We start from the raw sequence: 18,097 nt of genomic DNA, 5'->3' as shown, positions 1-18,097 counted from the left end.
AGAATTGAAGTGTTAGGCCCTTGAGATAGCAAAAGTGGCTGTAGGATATTATACGACATTTTCTTGCAATGATCTCCCAAGCTTCTTTAATTTAAACACTTATTGACAAACATTTATTGTTTGTTTCATACCAGGCACTGTAATAGGTACTAAGAAGACAATAGGGAGTAATAAACATATAGATGCTGTCTTCTACGTGACTCTTATATATTGAGAGGCAGAGAATCAAATGAACACATCAGGATATAATGTCAAACTGTAGTGAAGTCCAGTGGGAAAAGAAATGTTGGGGACCTGATCTAGCCAGAGAGTGGGGTTGGAGGTTTTTCCGCCTGAGACAAGTGATCTGTGAGCTGGGAGCTGAAGGGTGAGTAGGGTAACCTAGGCACAGGCGATTGGAGAGCATGTGACCTGAGAAGCAAAGGTTCTGTAGTGGGAGCTGAGTGCCTCTCCAAGGAGCTCAGGGGAGGAGGGCGTTGTGAGGGGCGCAGAGAGCGAGAAGGGAGTGTGAAATGAGGGAGAGACCGGAGGGGCAGGCAGGGCCAGATATCACAGGCCTTGCATCTATTTTAGGATTTGAACTTTCCCTTCTGTGGAATCAGTGAAGGGTGACAGCAGAAGAGTAACTGAAGCAGACTTGCCTTTTCAAGCTCTCACTCTGGCTGCCGTGAAGAATACTCATTAGAAGGGCAAGGAGTGGACATGGGCAGCTCTTGTCTGCATGAGGGTTACTGCCTGAGAGTTAGCAGAACTGAGGAGAAGTAAGTGCATTCAAGAGACGCTTAGGAGGGAAAACAACAAGGCAGAGCACAGTAGGATATGGAAATGAGAGAGATGGAAGGACTTCTGGGTGCTAGCTTCAGTGATTATGGAAGCTGTGTCTTTTACTGAATTAGAGAGGGTTGGAGGGCCAGGGTATTGTTGTTACTATTTTGGGGTGGGGCATATTCAAGAGATTCTTCTTACACAGTAAGACCCATGAACTGTAGCCCACCAGACTCCTCCATCCATGGAATTCTCCAGGCAAGAGTACTGGAGTGGGTTGCCATTTCCTTCTCCAGGGGATCTTCCCAACCCAGGAATGGAACCCGGGTTTCCTGCATTGCAGGTAGATTCTTTATCAGAAACTGAGATTGTGAGCTCAGATTCTGAGCCACCAGAAAAGCCCATGAGATGCCTTAAGACGCCCAAATGGAAACATCACGTATGTGGTTGGCTGAACCATTTTGGAGTTTTAAGGAGTCTGTGCTAGAGAGAAGACCTTGAAGCTTATTGACAGATAGGTGGTAACTTATGTCAATGAGTTTGTTTAGGGCGGTGATCCTCAAAATGTGGTCCCTCCTACCAGAAGCACTGATAGTGCCTGGAAACTTGTTAGAAATGCACAGTCTCAGCCCCTTCCCCAGACCTACTGAATCTGAAACTCGGGTGGGGTCCAGCATTCTGTGTTCTAAGAAGCCATGTTGGTGGTGCTGATGCTGATGACATTAAAGTTTGAGAGTGCCCAGGCTTGGGGGAAAGTATGGAGTACGAAGAATCTGAGTCTGGCGTTGAACCTTGAGGAGACGGGAGGTGAAGGGTGACTTTGCACAGGACATTGGGATGGAGTAGTGTTGAGAGGGGTAGAATCCAGAAACAATGAAGAGAGTATTCAGAGGGAATTACCTGTTCCTGACATATTAATAGTAAATAAAATGATGCTTGCAGAATGTTCCCTGGACTTAGAATAAGCACATCCAGAAAGACAGAAAATAGATTAGTGATTGTCAGGGATGGAGAGGGAATGAAGAGTTATTACAAATGGGTATAGTTTCTTTCTGGGGTGACGGAAATGGTTTGAAATCAGTGGTGTGAACTGTTGTTGTTCAGCCACTCAATCATGTCCGACTCTTTGCAACCCCATGGACTGCAGCACGCAGGCTTCCCTGTTCTTCACCATCTCCTGGAGTTTGCTCAAACTCATATCCATCAAGTCGGTGATGCTGTCCAACAATCTCATCCTCTGTTGTCCCCTTCTCCTCCTGCCTTCTATCTTTCCCAGCATCAGGGTCTTTTCTAATGAGTCAGTTCTTCCCATCAGGTGGCCAAAGTATTGGAACTTCAGCTTCAGCATCAGTCCTTCCAATGAATATTCAGGGTTGATTTCCTTTAGGATTGACTGGTTTGATCTCCTTGCAGTGCAGGGGACTCTTAAGAGTCTTTTCCAACACCACAGTTCAAAAGCATCAATTGTTCCGTGCTCAGCCTTCTTTATTGAATTGTGACTGTACTGAAATTGTGAATTGTGACTATACTAAAAATCACAACATTATGAAAACACTGAAAATCACTAAGTTGTGTACTTCAGAAAGGCTAAAATGATAAATTTTATTTCATTACAAAAATTTCACCTGGGTTTAGCAGTAAGGAGATCATTGGTGACCTTAATGAGACATGTTCTTGGCATGGATGAGGGTAGAAACAGAGTTCCTTAAGATATGAGAGAAGAGAAAGTGGTAGCAGTAAGATGAGTAATTTTTCAGAGAAGTCTTATTTTAAAGAGGAAGCCAAAGAGAGGGTAGTGGTGGAAGTCAAGAAAATTTTTTATTTTTTTATTTTTAAAATGGTAGGAACCTGAAAAATGTTAAAATGCTATTGGGAAGGATCCAAGAGAGAGATATAGAAAGGAAAGAAATCATCCATTGTGTTGAATAATTATGCAGTTTCAGAGTGGGAAGAACTTTTGAGTTTACTAAAGCCTGGTGTATTCCTAAACTTCACCTCCATTTCACATAACAATGTAGGTGGAAAATATTCCTTGCAAGTCATCTTCTAATTCAAACTTGAATGTTGTGTGGGTCAGGTATCTTGCTGCCTTCCAGGACCAACCATTTTATTTTTAGATGGTGCTGACTATATCAGGTGGTTGAGAAAACTCAACAGGAAAGATTTATTTATAAAATGGGAGATAATATGACTTGTGGACACAATGGGGGAGGAGACATTGGGACCTACTGAGAGAGTAGCATTGAAACATATTTATTACCATATATAAAATTAGATAACCTGTGGAACTTTGATGTATGATGCAGGGAGCTCAAATCAGGTGCTCTGTGACAACTAGAGGGATGAGGTGGGAGGTGGGAGAGAGATTCCAGAAGGTCGGGACATATGTATACGTGTGGCTGATTCATGTTAATGTATAGCAGACACCAACACAAATGTTGTAAAGCAGTTGTTCTCCGATTAAAAATAGGTATATTTAAATAAAAAATATTTCTTTTGTCGAGTAAAATCTTTCAGCTTCTTAAGTGTACCTTCCAACTTATTTCAGTCCTTCATCCTCACTGCCTGAAGCACCCAGTGCCGTCACTTCCTGAGCCTTTTGTGAATTATCTGGTATTGACTGGGTTGATGCTGATTTTTCCACTGTTACCTTAGTATTGTTTTCTTAGTCTTCTAATTTATTGTCACTCATTTATCTGATTTCCAGCTTTCAGAATTTTATTGATGTTGTCTGCTCTCATCTCCCTGACCTTGTTGGAGTCCATGTTAAAAAGCTCTTTAGAATTCTCCTTTTAGTGGGGTTTTGGTAGATACATGTATTTATCATCACCTTTACCATTTTCTCTCTCTTTTTCCCACAGAGAATATGTAACGTGTCTTTGTGTCCCTTCACTTTTTTGGTTGCTCTCCTTTGACTGTGTATATGCCGAGTGCCAATAATAAGCCATTTTTCTCTTGCCTAGTTATGAGGGCAGCTTTTGGGAACCTCCTGCCTTCATGAGGATCAAAGGTGTTAATGTGTCTAAATTACCCAGCTTAGTAAGTTTTGGTAAAAAAGCTGCGTCATCAACTTCCCCAGTCCTGAGGATGTGGCTTAACTTTATTGCACCCTTATTATATTGAATGCCTGCCTGTCTTTCTAGCCTGCTGACTGCCTTGCATCCTAATCTCGCCTGTCACTCTCAAGTCTGCACACTTGATCACCACATCACTAGAGTGGTCTTTCCAGTTGTTGGTAGAGATTGTGGCTGTGCTAGGACAAGAGATCTCATAATAATCTCACCATGCTTTGCAGACAGTAAGAAAGACTGGATCTGGAGCTTGTCTGATAACCTATATTTGTGCATTTGTTTAGCTGAGTCTAGGTGGGAAGGTATACTTGAAGAAGTAAGGGGCACCTTCAATTCTTATAATTTCTTCTATTCTTTTTAAATGCTGAGTTTTTTCTTTTCTTTACCAAAGCAGTAGTTTTGATCTAGTGTCTGTGGAGAGAATTCAGAGGATTGGTGGATTTAGATGACAAAAATTCTTTATTTTCACTAACCTTATACGATAATGTGCGTGTGCTCAGTTGCTCAATCGTGTCCAGCTCTTTGTGATCCCATGAATCACCTGCCAGGCTCTTCTGTTCGTGGGATTTTCCCGGTGAGGATATTCAAGTGGGTTGCCATTTCCTCCTCCAGGGGATTTTCCTGTCTGAGGGATTGAATGCCGGTGTTTCCTGCATTGGCAGGTGGATTCGTTACCACTGAACCACCTGGGAAGTCCCAATTTATAAGATTAAATTCAACAACTGGGTTGGCCAAAAAGTTCGTTTGGATTTTTCCATAAGGTAATTTTTCCAAAAGATGTAACAGCCATAAAACTTGAACGAACTGCTTGGTAACTCAATATAAATGTTATAAATAATAAACTATAGTAGTATTAGCAATTCAAGTGACTTTTTCACAATAGAAACTATAGACATTTTAATATCCCATTACAGCTGTTGTGTATATCTTAAGATATTTATGTTCACTCCTTTAAAACTATAATCAGACCTACTACTAATATGTTAAGTATGATATTAAACATAATTAAATATTGTATTATATATTTGTTTTTGTTATGTTTTGATAACTTTAAATTTAATTACATTTGTCTTTTATCAGTTCTGTGTATTTTATTCATTTGAAAACATTCTGAAAAGAGGGGTCCACAGGCTTCATGAGAATGCTGCAGGGGTCCATGAACCTTGTCCTAAAAAGACAAGTTCCTACAAAGGAATGTGTTGTTATTTATATAAATTAGTATTTTTTCTTAGATCCATACCTACTACTTTCACTAGCTTAATCCATTAAAATTTGCTTCTTAATATATGATTTATGTCTTTACAAGATGTTTGAAAAGGGGGCGCTTTTGTTTTTCCCTATGTATTCAGATAGCATTGAAAAAGAACTCTTTAAATCAGGATGAAATACCTATAATAACCCTTCCTTAATATAGGTTAACTTTGAAGTTTCAGGACTTAAACATTTCTGTTAGGCTGCCTTGCTTAGGTTAACCTACTGTTTTTAAATTAGGTTATCAGGATGCTGAAACTCAGTGATGTTGATGTTGCATTTCAGTTCACGGCTTAGCAGCCATCGGTTCAAGTTCCCTTGACTGCTTGTGATACAAGACTTAGTTTTATGTTAATTATGTGTTAAAACCTTAAAGAGTCATTTTCTCCCCATGAAGCGTCTTCTTTGGCGTTCCCCGCTGGGCCCCACCCCCCAACTTTGTGTGGTGCCTTTGACTTTGTGATTGGCAGGTGCCTGACAGCTCTGTTCATTCAGGTCAGCAGTAGGGGCTGGGCCAAGCTACTGAGAGCCTTGAGGTCAAGTTTCTTGCCTTGGACACTTTGGAACATTGTTAGTATTAAAGCTCCAATGCCAGTTCTGCTAACTGACCTGAACTTGATACTAGAGTTTTATGTTGCCTAAAGAAGGCCTGGTAAGTTGCTCTAAAAACTTAAATAAAGGATGAAGCACTCAGTTTTCGATGCAGTAGGTCTCCACTTCTGCTAGAACCTGAGAGGAGATTGTTTGGAAGCAGGATGGCATTTTCCTTAGCATTTTTTGTGGGGATGAAGGTGGGAGTAGGGGAACAGAATGGAAGTGGTGGCATTTAATCTGTGAAAGTAACTGCCAGGTTTTAATGACCTGAATACATTGTCCCCCTTAAACTTTTATGTTTGTATTTGCCATATGGGCTTTCCTGATGGCTCAGATGGTAAAGAATCTGCCTGTAATGCAGGAGACTCAGGTTTGACCCCTGGGTTGGGAAGATCTCCTGGAGAAGGGAATGGCTACCCAGACCAGTATTCTTGCCTGGAGAATCCCCATGGACAGAAGAGCCTGGTGGGCTACAGTCCATAGGGTTGCAGAGAGTCAGACACAACTGAATGACTTTCACTTTCACCACTTTGCTGTATTCCTGACAGATGGTTATTTCTCTTTCTGAATACCTGTCATGATGATGCATGTTTTACTTAATGAAACACTCATTGTTAATAATAAGAATAATAGTCATAACAGTTATTGAGTGGTTCCTTTTGTGCTAAGCACTATAGGAAGGACATTATGAATATTGAATTAGTAACTTCATTTCACAAATCAGGAATGCAAAACAGATAGAGGTAAAATTGGCTTGAGCTCCCAGCCAATATGTGGCAGAGTTGGAATTTGAAGGCAATCTGATCACAGAGTTCTGGTTCCTAAATCTGCTTTCTCTTAACTCATCTTGTTGGATTCAAGCAATTCCAGACGTGCTTGAGTTAAGCTGTGAAAGTGAAAGTGAAGTCGCTCAGTCGTGTTCGACTCTTTGCAACCCCATGGACTGTAGCCCACCAGGCTCCTCAGTCCATGGAATTTTCCAGGCAAGAGTACTGGAGTGGGTTGCTGTTTCCTTCTCCAAGGGATCTTCCCAACCCAGGGATCGAACCCATGTCTCCCACACTGCCGGCAGACGCTTTACTGTCTGAGCCACCAGGGAAGCCCAGTTAAGCTGGGCTGAGTTAAGCTGTAGGAGTCATTAACTAGTAGGATCTGATGTGTTATATAAGTTTACCATGTTGACAACTGTGAAACTAAACAAGCATGTATCCAACTGACATATTACTTGAGTATTCAAAATGCATGTCTTTAATGTTACTTATTTTTTTGTCTTCATAGGGATGCTTCCTTTGGAAATTGCACTTACAATCTCACCATCCTTGACTGTTTGCAGGGAATCAGAAAGGTAATAACAATTTTCTTGCTGTAGCTGCCATTGTAATTTAACAATATGAAAAAGGAGAGGTGTTGATATCTTTGTTGTTGGAGAGAAGGGAGAGGAGGTAGTAAGAAGGTGGCTTTCTACTTCTTGAACGATGGTTGATCTGCAAAACACAGACCACAGGGCCAACAGCGGAGGTGTTCTGGGGGATAACTCTTCTTATAGATGCAGAAGGGGTCTCCCTTTCTCGCTTAAACTATTTGTGTTAGCATTTCTGTCTGCTGCCATCGCCGTGACCTTGCTTTGTCACCTGCTCAGCTTCCTTATCAAGCTAGATCTTGGTGTGAGAGAGGCAGGAAGTCATCTAAGCCACAGCTCTCCAGTCAGTGTGGAGAACATTTCCACCTTGCTTTTCTCATTGGATAGTATTACATGCCCAGGAAGGAGTGAGCAGGTTAGATATTATTATCTCATTTTTACAGATGAGGAAACAACCCCAGAGAGGCTAAGTCACTCTCGGGGCCACAGGGAGTTATTAGGGCTCCTTCTAACTCAGATTTCCATATCAGTCTGGAGTTCCTTCTAGTATCCTATCCGGGTGTGTCATAAACCCATGGTTGTCTCAGTGTGGGAACTTGTGCAGAGATATGGATGCTCAGACTTCGTCCAGTAGCAACTGGACCATAAACTCTGGGAGTGGTGCCCTGACGTCTGTGTGATCTGATGCACTCTAAAGTTTACAGCCATAGTTACTGAGTTATTTATATACGTTGTGGAGAAGTTAATCCAAAAGATTGTTGAGAACTTTGGAATATGTTTTAGAAACACTGATTTATAGTCTAAGTCACGTGTGCTATGCTGTGAATTCTAAAGAAGCTTCAGAGTACATCATTCCATCTCGAACATACAGCCATGACTTTTACCAGCCAGGAACGTATATATTTCATAACCCATTGGCAAGGGTCATTTTGGACTGTAAATATAGTATCAGCAGTGAGCTTTGTTCTAGATTCTTCTCTCTGATGCAGTATAACATTGCTTTTGCCTTAAGTTGAGAAAATTGCTATGGTAAAGTATGCTACTTGTTTTCTGTATGTTTGTTTTTGACTTTGTTTCATTTTAAAATGAACTTAAACTTTGTAAAACTTGAAAATGATTTTCAAACATTTTTCGTTTCACTTAAAAACTATCAAGATAGTCTAGCCTATCTCCTGTGAATAATATCACCAACCCACACTTCCAATAACACAAGAACCCTTATGTATATTTCACCCAGTATACAATCCAGAATTGTAGCATTTAAAAAATATGACTGAATGGAGAAAGGTTATTTATTTATTGTCACAATTATTATTATTGCCTATCCTGCCATCTGGTACAGCTGTTTCTTTTATAATACATATGAAAATTGAAGAAGAGTTCACACTGGAGTATCCCTCCTGTTGTTATGGTAACTGATAACTTGATACAGACATTTATGACATCCTTGCTCATGTAAAAGGAAGACATGACTTTGTTCATTAATAAGGTCTTCTGTAAATTTCTTGTTTCATTAAATGCTGGGGTTTATTTTACCCAAATGTAGATGAGATTTAGAGGATCCGATCGATTGTTCAACATGTCTCTAAGTAACTGGGACACATTGCCTCTCTGAACACTCTTACATGGGGCTTCCCAGGTGGCGCAGTTGTAAAGAATCCACCTGTCAATGCAGGAGACTCAAGAAACACAGGTTCGATCCTGGGTCAGGAAGATCCTCTGGGGTAAGGTGGGCCACAGTCCAGGGGGTCAAAAAGAGTTGGGCATGATCGAGCGTGTGCACATGCCCGTGCACATACACACACACACACACACACACACACACACTCTTATATAAAGCACTGTATGCTGGGCTATTTTTGTGGCAGTGAGGACTGTATCTCCTACGAAGGTAGAGTATGTCCCTGTTTTTGCCTTTTTAGAAAGCATATCTTTCTGACTTTGATGTATTGGCATCATTATAAGCACAGGTTGTATATGTGTGAACTACATATAGAGGCATACACGAACACAAACACTCTTTAAAAAATGAGGAAGGAAAGTGGTAGTTCAGGGCATGTATTCTCACTGTTTTGTCTGGAATGGCACATGAAGATGAAGTAAGTTGCTTTGTTTAAAGGTGAAATAATTGAGACAGGTTGTTCTGCTTGTCCTGTAGAGGTTGTCTGAACCAGTGTTGTCAGAGTCAGTTAGGAAGGCATTTAAAAAGCGATGATCCCACCCTCAAAAAACCTGATTTCATAGTTCTGCGATGGGGCCCAGGGGTCTGTATTTTAAATATAAATTACCTTAACTGCAGGTGTTCTACATTTTGGAAAACACTGGTCTCTAAGGTATTTCAAAGATAGATGTACTAAACTTGGCTTAATAGATTCTTCTATTTTTAATGGCTTGATCATGTAACTTTTAAAAGTAACTGATTTTGTATTCTACAGTAATTTGTATAGCTTCATGACTTATAAAACAGAAGATGCCTCTTCAAAATATTATGTCTGAATAAGCCAGATACTTTTAAATTCTAAATCATTGGTTATAAAAAAGAAGTATGAAAATTTTCTTTGTTGTTAAAAGATCGATTCTTCCTTCTAAATTGTAAGGGTAGTCAAGTACATTTTTACTCTTTCAAAAACTATCACTGTAAAACAAATTCTCTCATTGTAGACTTTAGGAACAAATAAGGGCCTATTAAGTAAAAACTCCCCTTTTACCAAATATTTCATTAATGATAAAAAGGAAAAAAACCTAAGAATAACTGATTTTTCTTCCAGCTGAAAATTTAATCACAATTATATATTCTGTTATAGTTAGGTATGAATTAATTACATAGTTCCCAATAGGTTTTAACTATACATTTGCTAGTATGATCCATTTTATATATATGAATAATTTTAATTAAAAACTAATGTATATTAGAACTCAAGAAGCATATTTTGTGGGACATATTTTCATATTTTTCTAAGTGTTTAGTCCCAAAGACAGCCCCAAAGCAAAATTATGTATGTTAGATGGTTTCTAGATATGTATTACAAATTGAAAGTTTCAAATTTTCTCCTTCAGGTCAGGCAGGATCATTTGTGAGCAGGAATTCCAGAAATGCCTAGAAGTTGTAATCAATTTCACATGAAAAACTAATTCAAATTCTGCTTTTAGGGATTACAACATGGATTTTTTGACTTTGAGACATTTGATGTGGATGAATATGAACATTATGAGGTTTGTACATTTTAATTTTTGGAAGCTATAATTTCACGTTGATTAAATTGTTCTTTTATTCCTAGCACTCAGGTATTACAAATTGATTGACTGCTAAATAAAAGCATTCTGCAGTTTTCTATAGTTGTCAGCTTCATCCTTTCAGCTTTGATTATTGCCTTTGAACTAGGAGTTATCAAAATTTTAGTTTAGGAAAATACCATGTCTCTCTATATTCTTTCATCAAACCTTTATTGACAATTATTTTGAACCTTTAGTTTATAAGAAAAAACAATTTAAAAGTATAATTTGGTAGTAAAATCATGTACTTTTATTTAAAAATCCGGGTTTAGATGAAAACAAAACCAGATTTGTGCCTTGTAATATTTTTGACTGTGTATATCTTGATTTGAAATGTGGCTGAATGTACTCAGTTCTGAGAGTTAGTTGATTTTTTTTTTTTTTTTTTCACCATGGCATCATTACAAAGGGTTCCCCCAGTGGCTCAGCCATAAAGAATCTGCTTGCAATGTAAGAGATGCAGAAGAGGGGTTGGGAAGATCCCCTGGAGGAAGAAATAGCAACCCACTCTAGTATTCTGGCCTGAAAAATACCATGGACAGAGAAGACTGGCAGGCTCCAGTCCATGCAGTTGCAGAGTCCAACATGACTGAGTGACTAAATATAGACACATACACTATTACAAAGTGTTTGAACAGTGTCTTGCCTGCTCAGCAAGGCAGTTTAGGCAAAGGCTGTCCAAGTTACATTGTGCTATTAGGAGGTGTTAGGGAAGAGCACTTCCGGATTAGTAGAGGAGTCTTCAGTTCAGTTCAGTTCAGTTGCTCAGTTGTATCTGACTGTTTGCAACCCCGTGAACCGCAGCACCCCAGCCCTCCCTGTCCATCATCAACTCCCGGAGTTTACCCAAACTCATGTCCATTGAGTCAGTGATGCCATCCAACCATCTCATCCTCTGTCGTCCCCATCTCCTCCCACCTTCAATCTTTTCCAGCATCAGGGTCTTTTCAAATGAGTCAGCTCTTCACATTGGGTTGCCAAAGTATTGGAGCTTCAGCTTCAACATCAGTCCTTCCAATGAACACCCAGGATTGATCTCCTTTAGCATGGACTGTTTGGATCTCCTTGCAGTCCAAGGGACTCTCAAGAGTCTTCGCCAACACCACAGTTCAAAAGCATCAGTTCTTCATCACTCAGCTTTCTTTATAGTCCAACTTTCACATCGATACATGACTACTGGAAAAACCATAGCATTGACTAGATGGACCTTTGTTAACAAAGTAATGTCTCTGCTTTTGAATATGCTATCTAAGTTGGTCATAACTTTCCTTCCAAGGAGTAAGCATCTTTTAATTTCATGGCTGCAATCACCATCTGCAGTGATTTTAGAGCCCAGAAAAATAAAGTCAGCCGCTGTTTCCCCATCTATTTACCACAAAGTGATGGACCGGATGCCATGATCTTCGTTTTCTGAATGTTGAGCTTTAAGCCAACTTTTTCACTCTCTTCTTTCACTTTCATCAAGAGGCTCTTTAGTTCTTCTTCACTTTCTGCCATAAGGGTGGTGTCATCTGCATATCTGAGGTTATTGATATTTCTTCCAGCAATCTTGATTCCAGCTTGTGCTTCATCCAGTCCAGTGTTTCTCATGATGTACTCTGCATATAGGTTAAATAAACAGGGTGACAATATACAGCCTTGACGTACTCCTTTTCCTATTTGGAACCAGTCTGTTGTTCATGTCCAGTTCTAACTGTTGCTTCCTGACCTGCATACAGGTTTCTCGGGAGGCGGGTCAGGTGATCTGGTATTCCCATCTCTTTCAGAATTTTCCACAGTTTCTTGTGATCCACACAGTCAAAGGCTATGGCATAGTCAATAAAGCAGAAATAGAAGTTTTTCTGGAATTCTCTTGCTTTTTCCATGATCCAGTGGATGTTGGCAATTTGATCTCTGGTTCCTCTGCCTTTTCTAAAACCAGCTTGAACATCTGGACGTTCTTGGTTCACGTATTGCTGAAGCCTGGCTTGGAGAATTTTGAGCATTATTTTACTAACATGTAAGATGAGTGCAATTGTGCGGTAGTTTGAGCATTCTTTGACATCACCTTTCTTTGGGTTTGAAATGAAAACTGACCTTTTCCAGTCCTGTGGCCACTGCTGAGTTTTCCAAATTTGCTGATATATTTAGTGCAGCACTTTCACAGCATCATCTTTCAGGATTTGAAATCACTCAACTGGAATTCCATCACCTCCACTAGCTTTGTTTGTAGTGATGGTTCCTAAGGCCCACTTGACTTCATATTCCAGGATGTCTGGCTCTAGATGAGTGATCACACCATCGTGATTATCTGGGTCATGAAGATCCTTTTTGTATAGTTCTTCTGTGTATTCTTGCCACCTCTTCTTAATATCTTCTGCTTGTGTTAGGTCCATACCATTTTTGTCCTTTATTGAGCCCATGTTTGCATGAAATGTTCCGTTGGTATCTCTAATTTTCTTGAAGAGATCTCTAGTCTTTCCCATTCTGTTGTTTTCCTCTATTTCTTTGCACTGATCCCTGAGGAAGGCTTTTTTATCTCTCCTTGCTATTCTTTGGAACTCTGCATTCAAATGGGTATATCTTTCCTTTTCTTCTTTGCTTTTCACTTCTCTTCTTTTCACAGCTATTTGTAAGGCTTCCTCAGACAGCCGTTTTGCTTTTTTGCATTTCTTTTTCTTGGGGATGGTCTTGATCCCTGTCTCCTGTACAATGTCATGAACCTCCATCCATAGTTCATCAGGCACTTTGTCTATCAGATCTAGGCCCTTAAATCTATTTCTCACTTCCACTGTATAATCATAAGGGATTTGATTTAGGCCATACCTGTATGGTCTAGTGGTTTTCCCCACTTTCTTCAATTTAAGTCTGAGTTTGGCAATAAGGAGTTCATGATCTGAGCCACAGTCAGCTCCCAGTCTTGTTTTTGCTGACTGTATAGAGCTTCTCCAATTTTGGTTGCAGAGAATATAATCAGAATGATTTCAGTCTTGTCCATCTGGTGATGTCCATGTGTAGAGTCTTCTCTTGTGTTGTTGGAAGAGGGTGTTTGCTATGACCGTGCGTTCTCTTGCCAGAACTCTATTAGCCTTTGCCCTGCTTCATTCTGTACACCAAGGCCAAGTTTGCCTGTTACTGCAGGTATTTCTTGACTTCCTACTTTTGCATTCCAGTCCCCTATAATGAAAAGGACATCTTCTTTGGGTGTTAGTTCTAGAAGGTCTTGTAGGTCTTCCTGCTGCTGCTGCTGCTAAGTCGCTGCAGTCGTGTCCGACTCTGTGTGACCCCATAGGTGGCAGCCCACCAGGCTCCCCCATCCTAGGTCTTCCTAGAACCGTTCAACTTCAGCTTTTTCAGTGTTACTGGTTGAGACATAGACTTGGAGTACTGAGATACTGAATGGTTTGCCTTGGAAACAAACAGAGATCATTCTGTCATTTTTGAGATTGCATCCAAGTACTACATTTTGGACTTTTGTTAACTATGATGGCTACTCCATTTCTTCTAAGGGATTCCTGCCCACAGTAGTAGATGTAATGGCCATCTGAGTTAAATTCACCCATTCTAGTCCATCTTAGTTCACTGATCCTAGAATGTCAACGTTCACTCTTTCCATCTCCTGTTTAACCACTTCCAATTTGCCTTGATTATTGGAGCTAACATTCCAGGCTCCTATGCAATATTACTCTTTTCAGCATTGGACCTGGCTTCTATCACCAGTCACATCCACAACTGGTGGTGTTTTTGCTTTGGATGTGTCCCTTCATTCTTTCTGGAGTTATTTCTCCACTGATCTCCAGTAGTATATTGGGCACCTACCTAGAAGCAGTCAACTTTTCCTGAAATAGGAGACACCAGTAGACTCTGAGTAGGTTGACCATTCATGAAAATGAGCTGTTCTGTTAAAGTTCTCCAGGGTTATAACATTTATCACTGTTCTTAGCAGGGCTTCCCTGGTGTCTCAGGTGGTAAAGAATCCACCTGCAATGCGGGAAACCTGGGTTTGATCCCTGGGCTGGGAATATCCGCTAGAGAAAGCAAAGGCTACCCACTCCAGTATTCTGGCCTGGAGAATTCCATGGACTGTATAGTCCTTGGGATCACAAAGAGTCAGACACGCCTGAGCTACTTTCACTTTTACTAGCAGGACAAGGGTAGCCCTCACATTCTGGTCTCCAGTTCAGGATGTATCTATTCGGATATCCTGCTTACATGTTAGGTTTGACACATCTGAGAAGAAACTAATCATCTTTCACCCAAACATGGGCTTTGGCTTTGTTCATCTGTATGAATGGCATCACCATTCTACTGTTCACCCAGGCTCAAGACTAAAACCATCACTTTTTCCCCCTCCGTAATCTGTTGACTATTTGAGTTCCCGTTGCTAGGGCCCCAGGGGTGTGTTTCGTCTCTCTCTTCCTCTGTGTTCTCATTTCCTTCCCGTGGCTCAGGTGTTGCGTCCTCTGTGGTAGACAATTGTAACTGCTCTTTAAGGAGCCCAGGCCCCTTCTCCCCTTGGTCTTTCACACACTTCACCGAATGGTCTTAAAACAGAGTTCTTGCCTTGCCTTGTCCTCACACTGGCTGCCGCGCTCATTACCTGGCTGACATGAGGATAAATTCCCCTGTCCTGGCATTGTTAGCTTTGGATGCAGTCCAGCCCACCTTGCTGGCCTGTCTCCTGTTTCTTTGGTGTGCGCACTCTGTGTTCCAGCCCTACTGGGCTGCTTATTTATTGTTTCTTGAATGTCTCTGCACCCTGGCTGAGCTTGTTTTTTCCAAATACCCGTCACCTTCAACATTTTCCTCTCATGTGTGTAAAATCCTACACAGATCAGCTCTCACCCTTTACAATATTCTCTCCCCCTCAGTTTCATGTGTCAAGATTTGTGCTTTCCATTTTTCTTATATTATGGCTTTTTGCATAAAAGCTTTATTTTCCTTACTAGACTGTAAATTCCTTGTGGACTGAACATGACTAAGTGGAAAATACGTCCTGTGTTCTTGGATAGAAAGATTTAACATCATAAAACTGCCACTTCTCCCTAAATTAATACGTGTAGTACAATTTATTAAAAATCTCCAAAGAATTTCTTAATCTTAAATTGTAAAAACATTGTTATTGTGACATTTTTATTGGGTTGGCCAAAAAGTTTGTTTGGGTTTTTCCATATGATGGTACAGAAAAACCCAAATGAACTTTTTGGTCCACCCAATAGTAGTGTCAAAAAAATAAAAAAAAGAATCCTACTACCCACCCCCCCCCCCCCCAAATAATTAGGAACAAAAAGACTGCATTTTAAGGGGGAAGGTTGAATAAATAACCTGTAGTACAGATACACCATGGAATGTCATGTAGTGATTTAAAGAAATTGACTTGAGCTATGCCACTTTTCATGAATGATTTCTATTATATATTGATTGGAAAAAGTTGATATGGAAGAGTGCTTATAACCTTCTATTTTTTAAACAAACAATAACAAGACCCCCCCCTCCACCTTGTACATATATCTGTCTATCTGTATTATATGACCAAAGGTATCAGTAATTTCCTATGAAGTGAGTGAAGTTTAAATTGTATAGGTCCCTATTTGCATGGAAACCATTTTTGTGTTCATAATTTTATATTCTTTTTTTGAAATGGGCCTCCACATTAGATAAGTTTCAAGTCTCCCCCAAACCTGCATCTCTGCCCCATGTATATGAACCTGGAGAAAAATATATGGCAAAACATTGGAGCCATTTCAATGAAAGGAGAGATTGGGGTGGAGGTTAGAGAGGGAGGAGGACAAGGACCTACCACAATAAAGAGAAAACAAGTTGATGATTTACTTACTCCTTTATCTTTTTTAAAACTTTGATGGTGATGTTGAGAGTTAGTTGAAAAAGCTGTTGAAAAACCTAAACATAGTTTAATTTTATTTTTGAGAAGCATGAAACCAACTAACCAAAACTCTGATAAGAATGTGATCACATCTTAACCTGGTGAATAATAATGACCATCAGCCAGGTAATGGGAAGAGAGGAGGCAGTTGGTGAACACTTGAAAAGTTTTCCATCAAATACTTCCTTGTAGAGAATGATTTGTCTATTCTATCATAAAGCCTATAAAATAAAAAATCACAAGTAGATGTGTGATCAGCAGGTAGGGGGCATTTCATAAATGCTGCTTAAGAAGCAAGTGGATAAATAAAGGAACTCTTCCTGACAGTCTGTGGGCCCAGTCGTTTTTTGTCATAACTTGTTCCACTGTTTGCTCTACTTTAGTGAGTCTGGACATTTGGTAAACTTGTGGAATAGCTAAGTTCATATACTTCATTAGCTCTAACAAAGTCAGTATTCCAACGAAGTCTATAGTTTTCAAAGTAAAAGTGTTATCGTTGATAGCAAATTATGAGAATGTAAGTCTCAGATGATAAGGAAATGCTCAAGTTAAAGCTTCCAAAGGCACTTCTTGACTAAACCACATTTAATACATGACTCAAGAAAAAGCCTAAATTGATGATGTAGCAGTTCTATGTGAGATGAAAAGGGAGCCTTTTATTTATTTATTTATTTTTGGCTGTGCTGGGTCTTCGTTGCTGTGCGTGGGCTTTCTCTAGTGGTGAGTGGGGGTTACTCTTTGTTGCTGTGTGTGGCCTTCTCACTGTGGTGGCTTCTCTCGTTGTGGAGCACGGGCGTGGGCTTCAGTTTGCAGCTCTCAGTCAGGCTCAGTAGTTGTGGCAGATGGGCTGAGTAGCTCCTCAGCATGTGGAATCTTCCTGGACCAGGGATCAAACCCATGTTCCCTCCATTGGAGGTGAACACCTATCCACTGTACCACCAGGGAAATCCTAAAAGAGAGTCTTGTGATAAGAATGGTTCTTCTAATGCTGTTCATGACAAGGTCAGCAAAGCACAGGAACTACTCTGCTCATTCTGCAAAAGGGTCTAGAGCAGTGCTGTCCAATAGAAATATGGGAGTCATATTTGTGTATATAATGTATATATTCAAAAATTCTAATAGCTGCATTTTAAAAAGTAAAAAGATACGATGAAATTACTTTTAATAATGTGTTTGTTTTCTTTAATGCACCCTACCAGAAATAATATTTTGATATATAATCAATGTAACAATTATTAATGAAGTATTTTATATTTCTAATTTTGAATTGAGCCTTTGAAACCCAGTGTGTAGTTTATAGTGCAGCGCATCTCAGTTTGGACCAGCTACATTTCAAGTGCTTGGTAGCCAGACATAGCTGAAGTACAGATTCTTCAAGGACAGGCTTGCCAATGAACCATCAAAAATGACATGAAGCCTAGGATGACGGAACAGGTTACATCTTGCAGCTTCAAGTGTTTTAATTTTTCATGTAAGAATTAATTTCAAGGCTCTATTCTATTTAGAAGGTTTGGACTAAGATATCGCAGGCTCTTACATTATTTTTATATGACGTACAAATAGTCCATTGTCTAAATTATCGATAAATAAAAGTATTTTCTAAAATATGGTCTCTTTAGGTCCTTTGCCAAGCTGTTGTGGAACTATATTTTTGATCATATTTGCACTGATCAAATAGATATATTCTGGGAGCTATGCTGGGAGGATCGAAAAAGTAACTGCAACATGAGGGCCCAAAAACTTCTGCTGAGAATCAGTGTCCCCTTTTCCAACAGGTTTCTTAAGGTATTCTCTGAGAACTTGAGAACTAAGAACAGTCACTCCTTTGAAATCTAACCATCAATAAGTTTATTTGAAAAATTAAAATAGACCTTTTACTCTAGGGAAAAACAGTGAAGATGAAAGAGTATGAGTATTCAA

At 39.8% G+C, this 18,097-nt stretch overlaps 1 protein-coding gene across 1 annotated transcript in view; it reads left to right on the top strand.

Annotated features, from left to right (window-relative positions):
* CDC14A (cell division cycle 14A) overlaps positions 1 to 18,097 on the top strand; it is a 165,321-nt gene that overhangs the window by 80,551 nt on the left and 66,673 nt on the right. Inside the window, exons 7-8 of the mRNA XM_052637186.1 lie at positions 6,960 to 7,026; positions 10,192 to 10,254. Coding sequence (XP_052493146.1) covers positions 6,960 to 7,026; positions 10,192 to 10,254 — 130 coding nt within the window. The remainder of the gene's footprint in view (positions 1 to 6,959; positions 7,027 to 10,191; positions 10,255 to 18,097) is intronic.

Source organism: Budorcas taxicolor, chromosome 3 (assembly GCF_023091745.1).
Source record: "Budorcas taxicolor isolate Tak-1 chromosome 3, Takin1.1, whole genome shotgun sequence".
In the NCBI taxonomy this organism is placed as follows: domain Eukaryota; kingdom Metazoa; phylum Chordata; class Mammalia; order Artiodactyla; family Bovidae; genus Budorcas; species Budorcas taxicolor.
The sequence above is the reverse complement of the archived record's forward strand: the minus strand, read 5'-3'. Positions and strand labels throughout refer to the sequence as shown.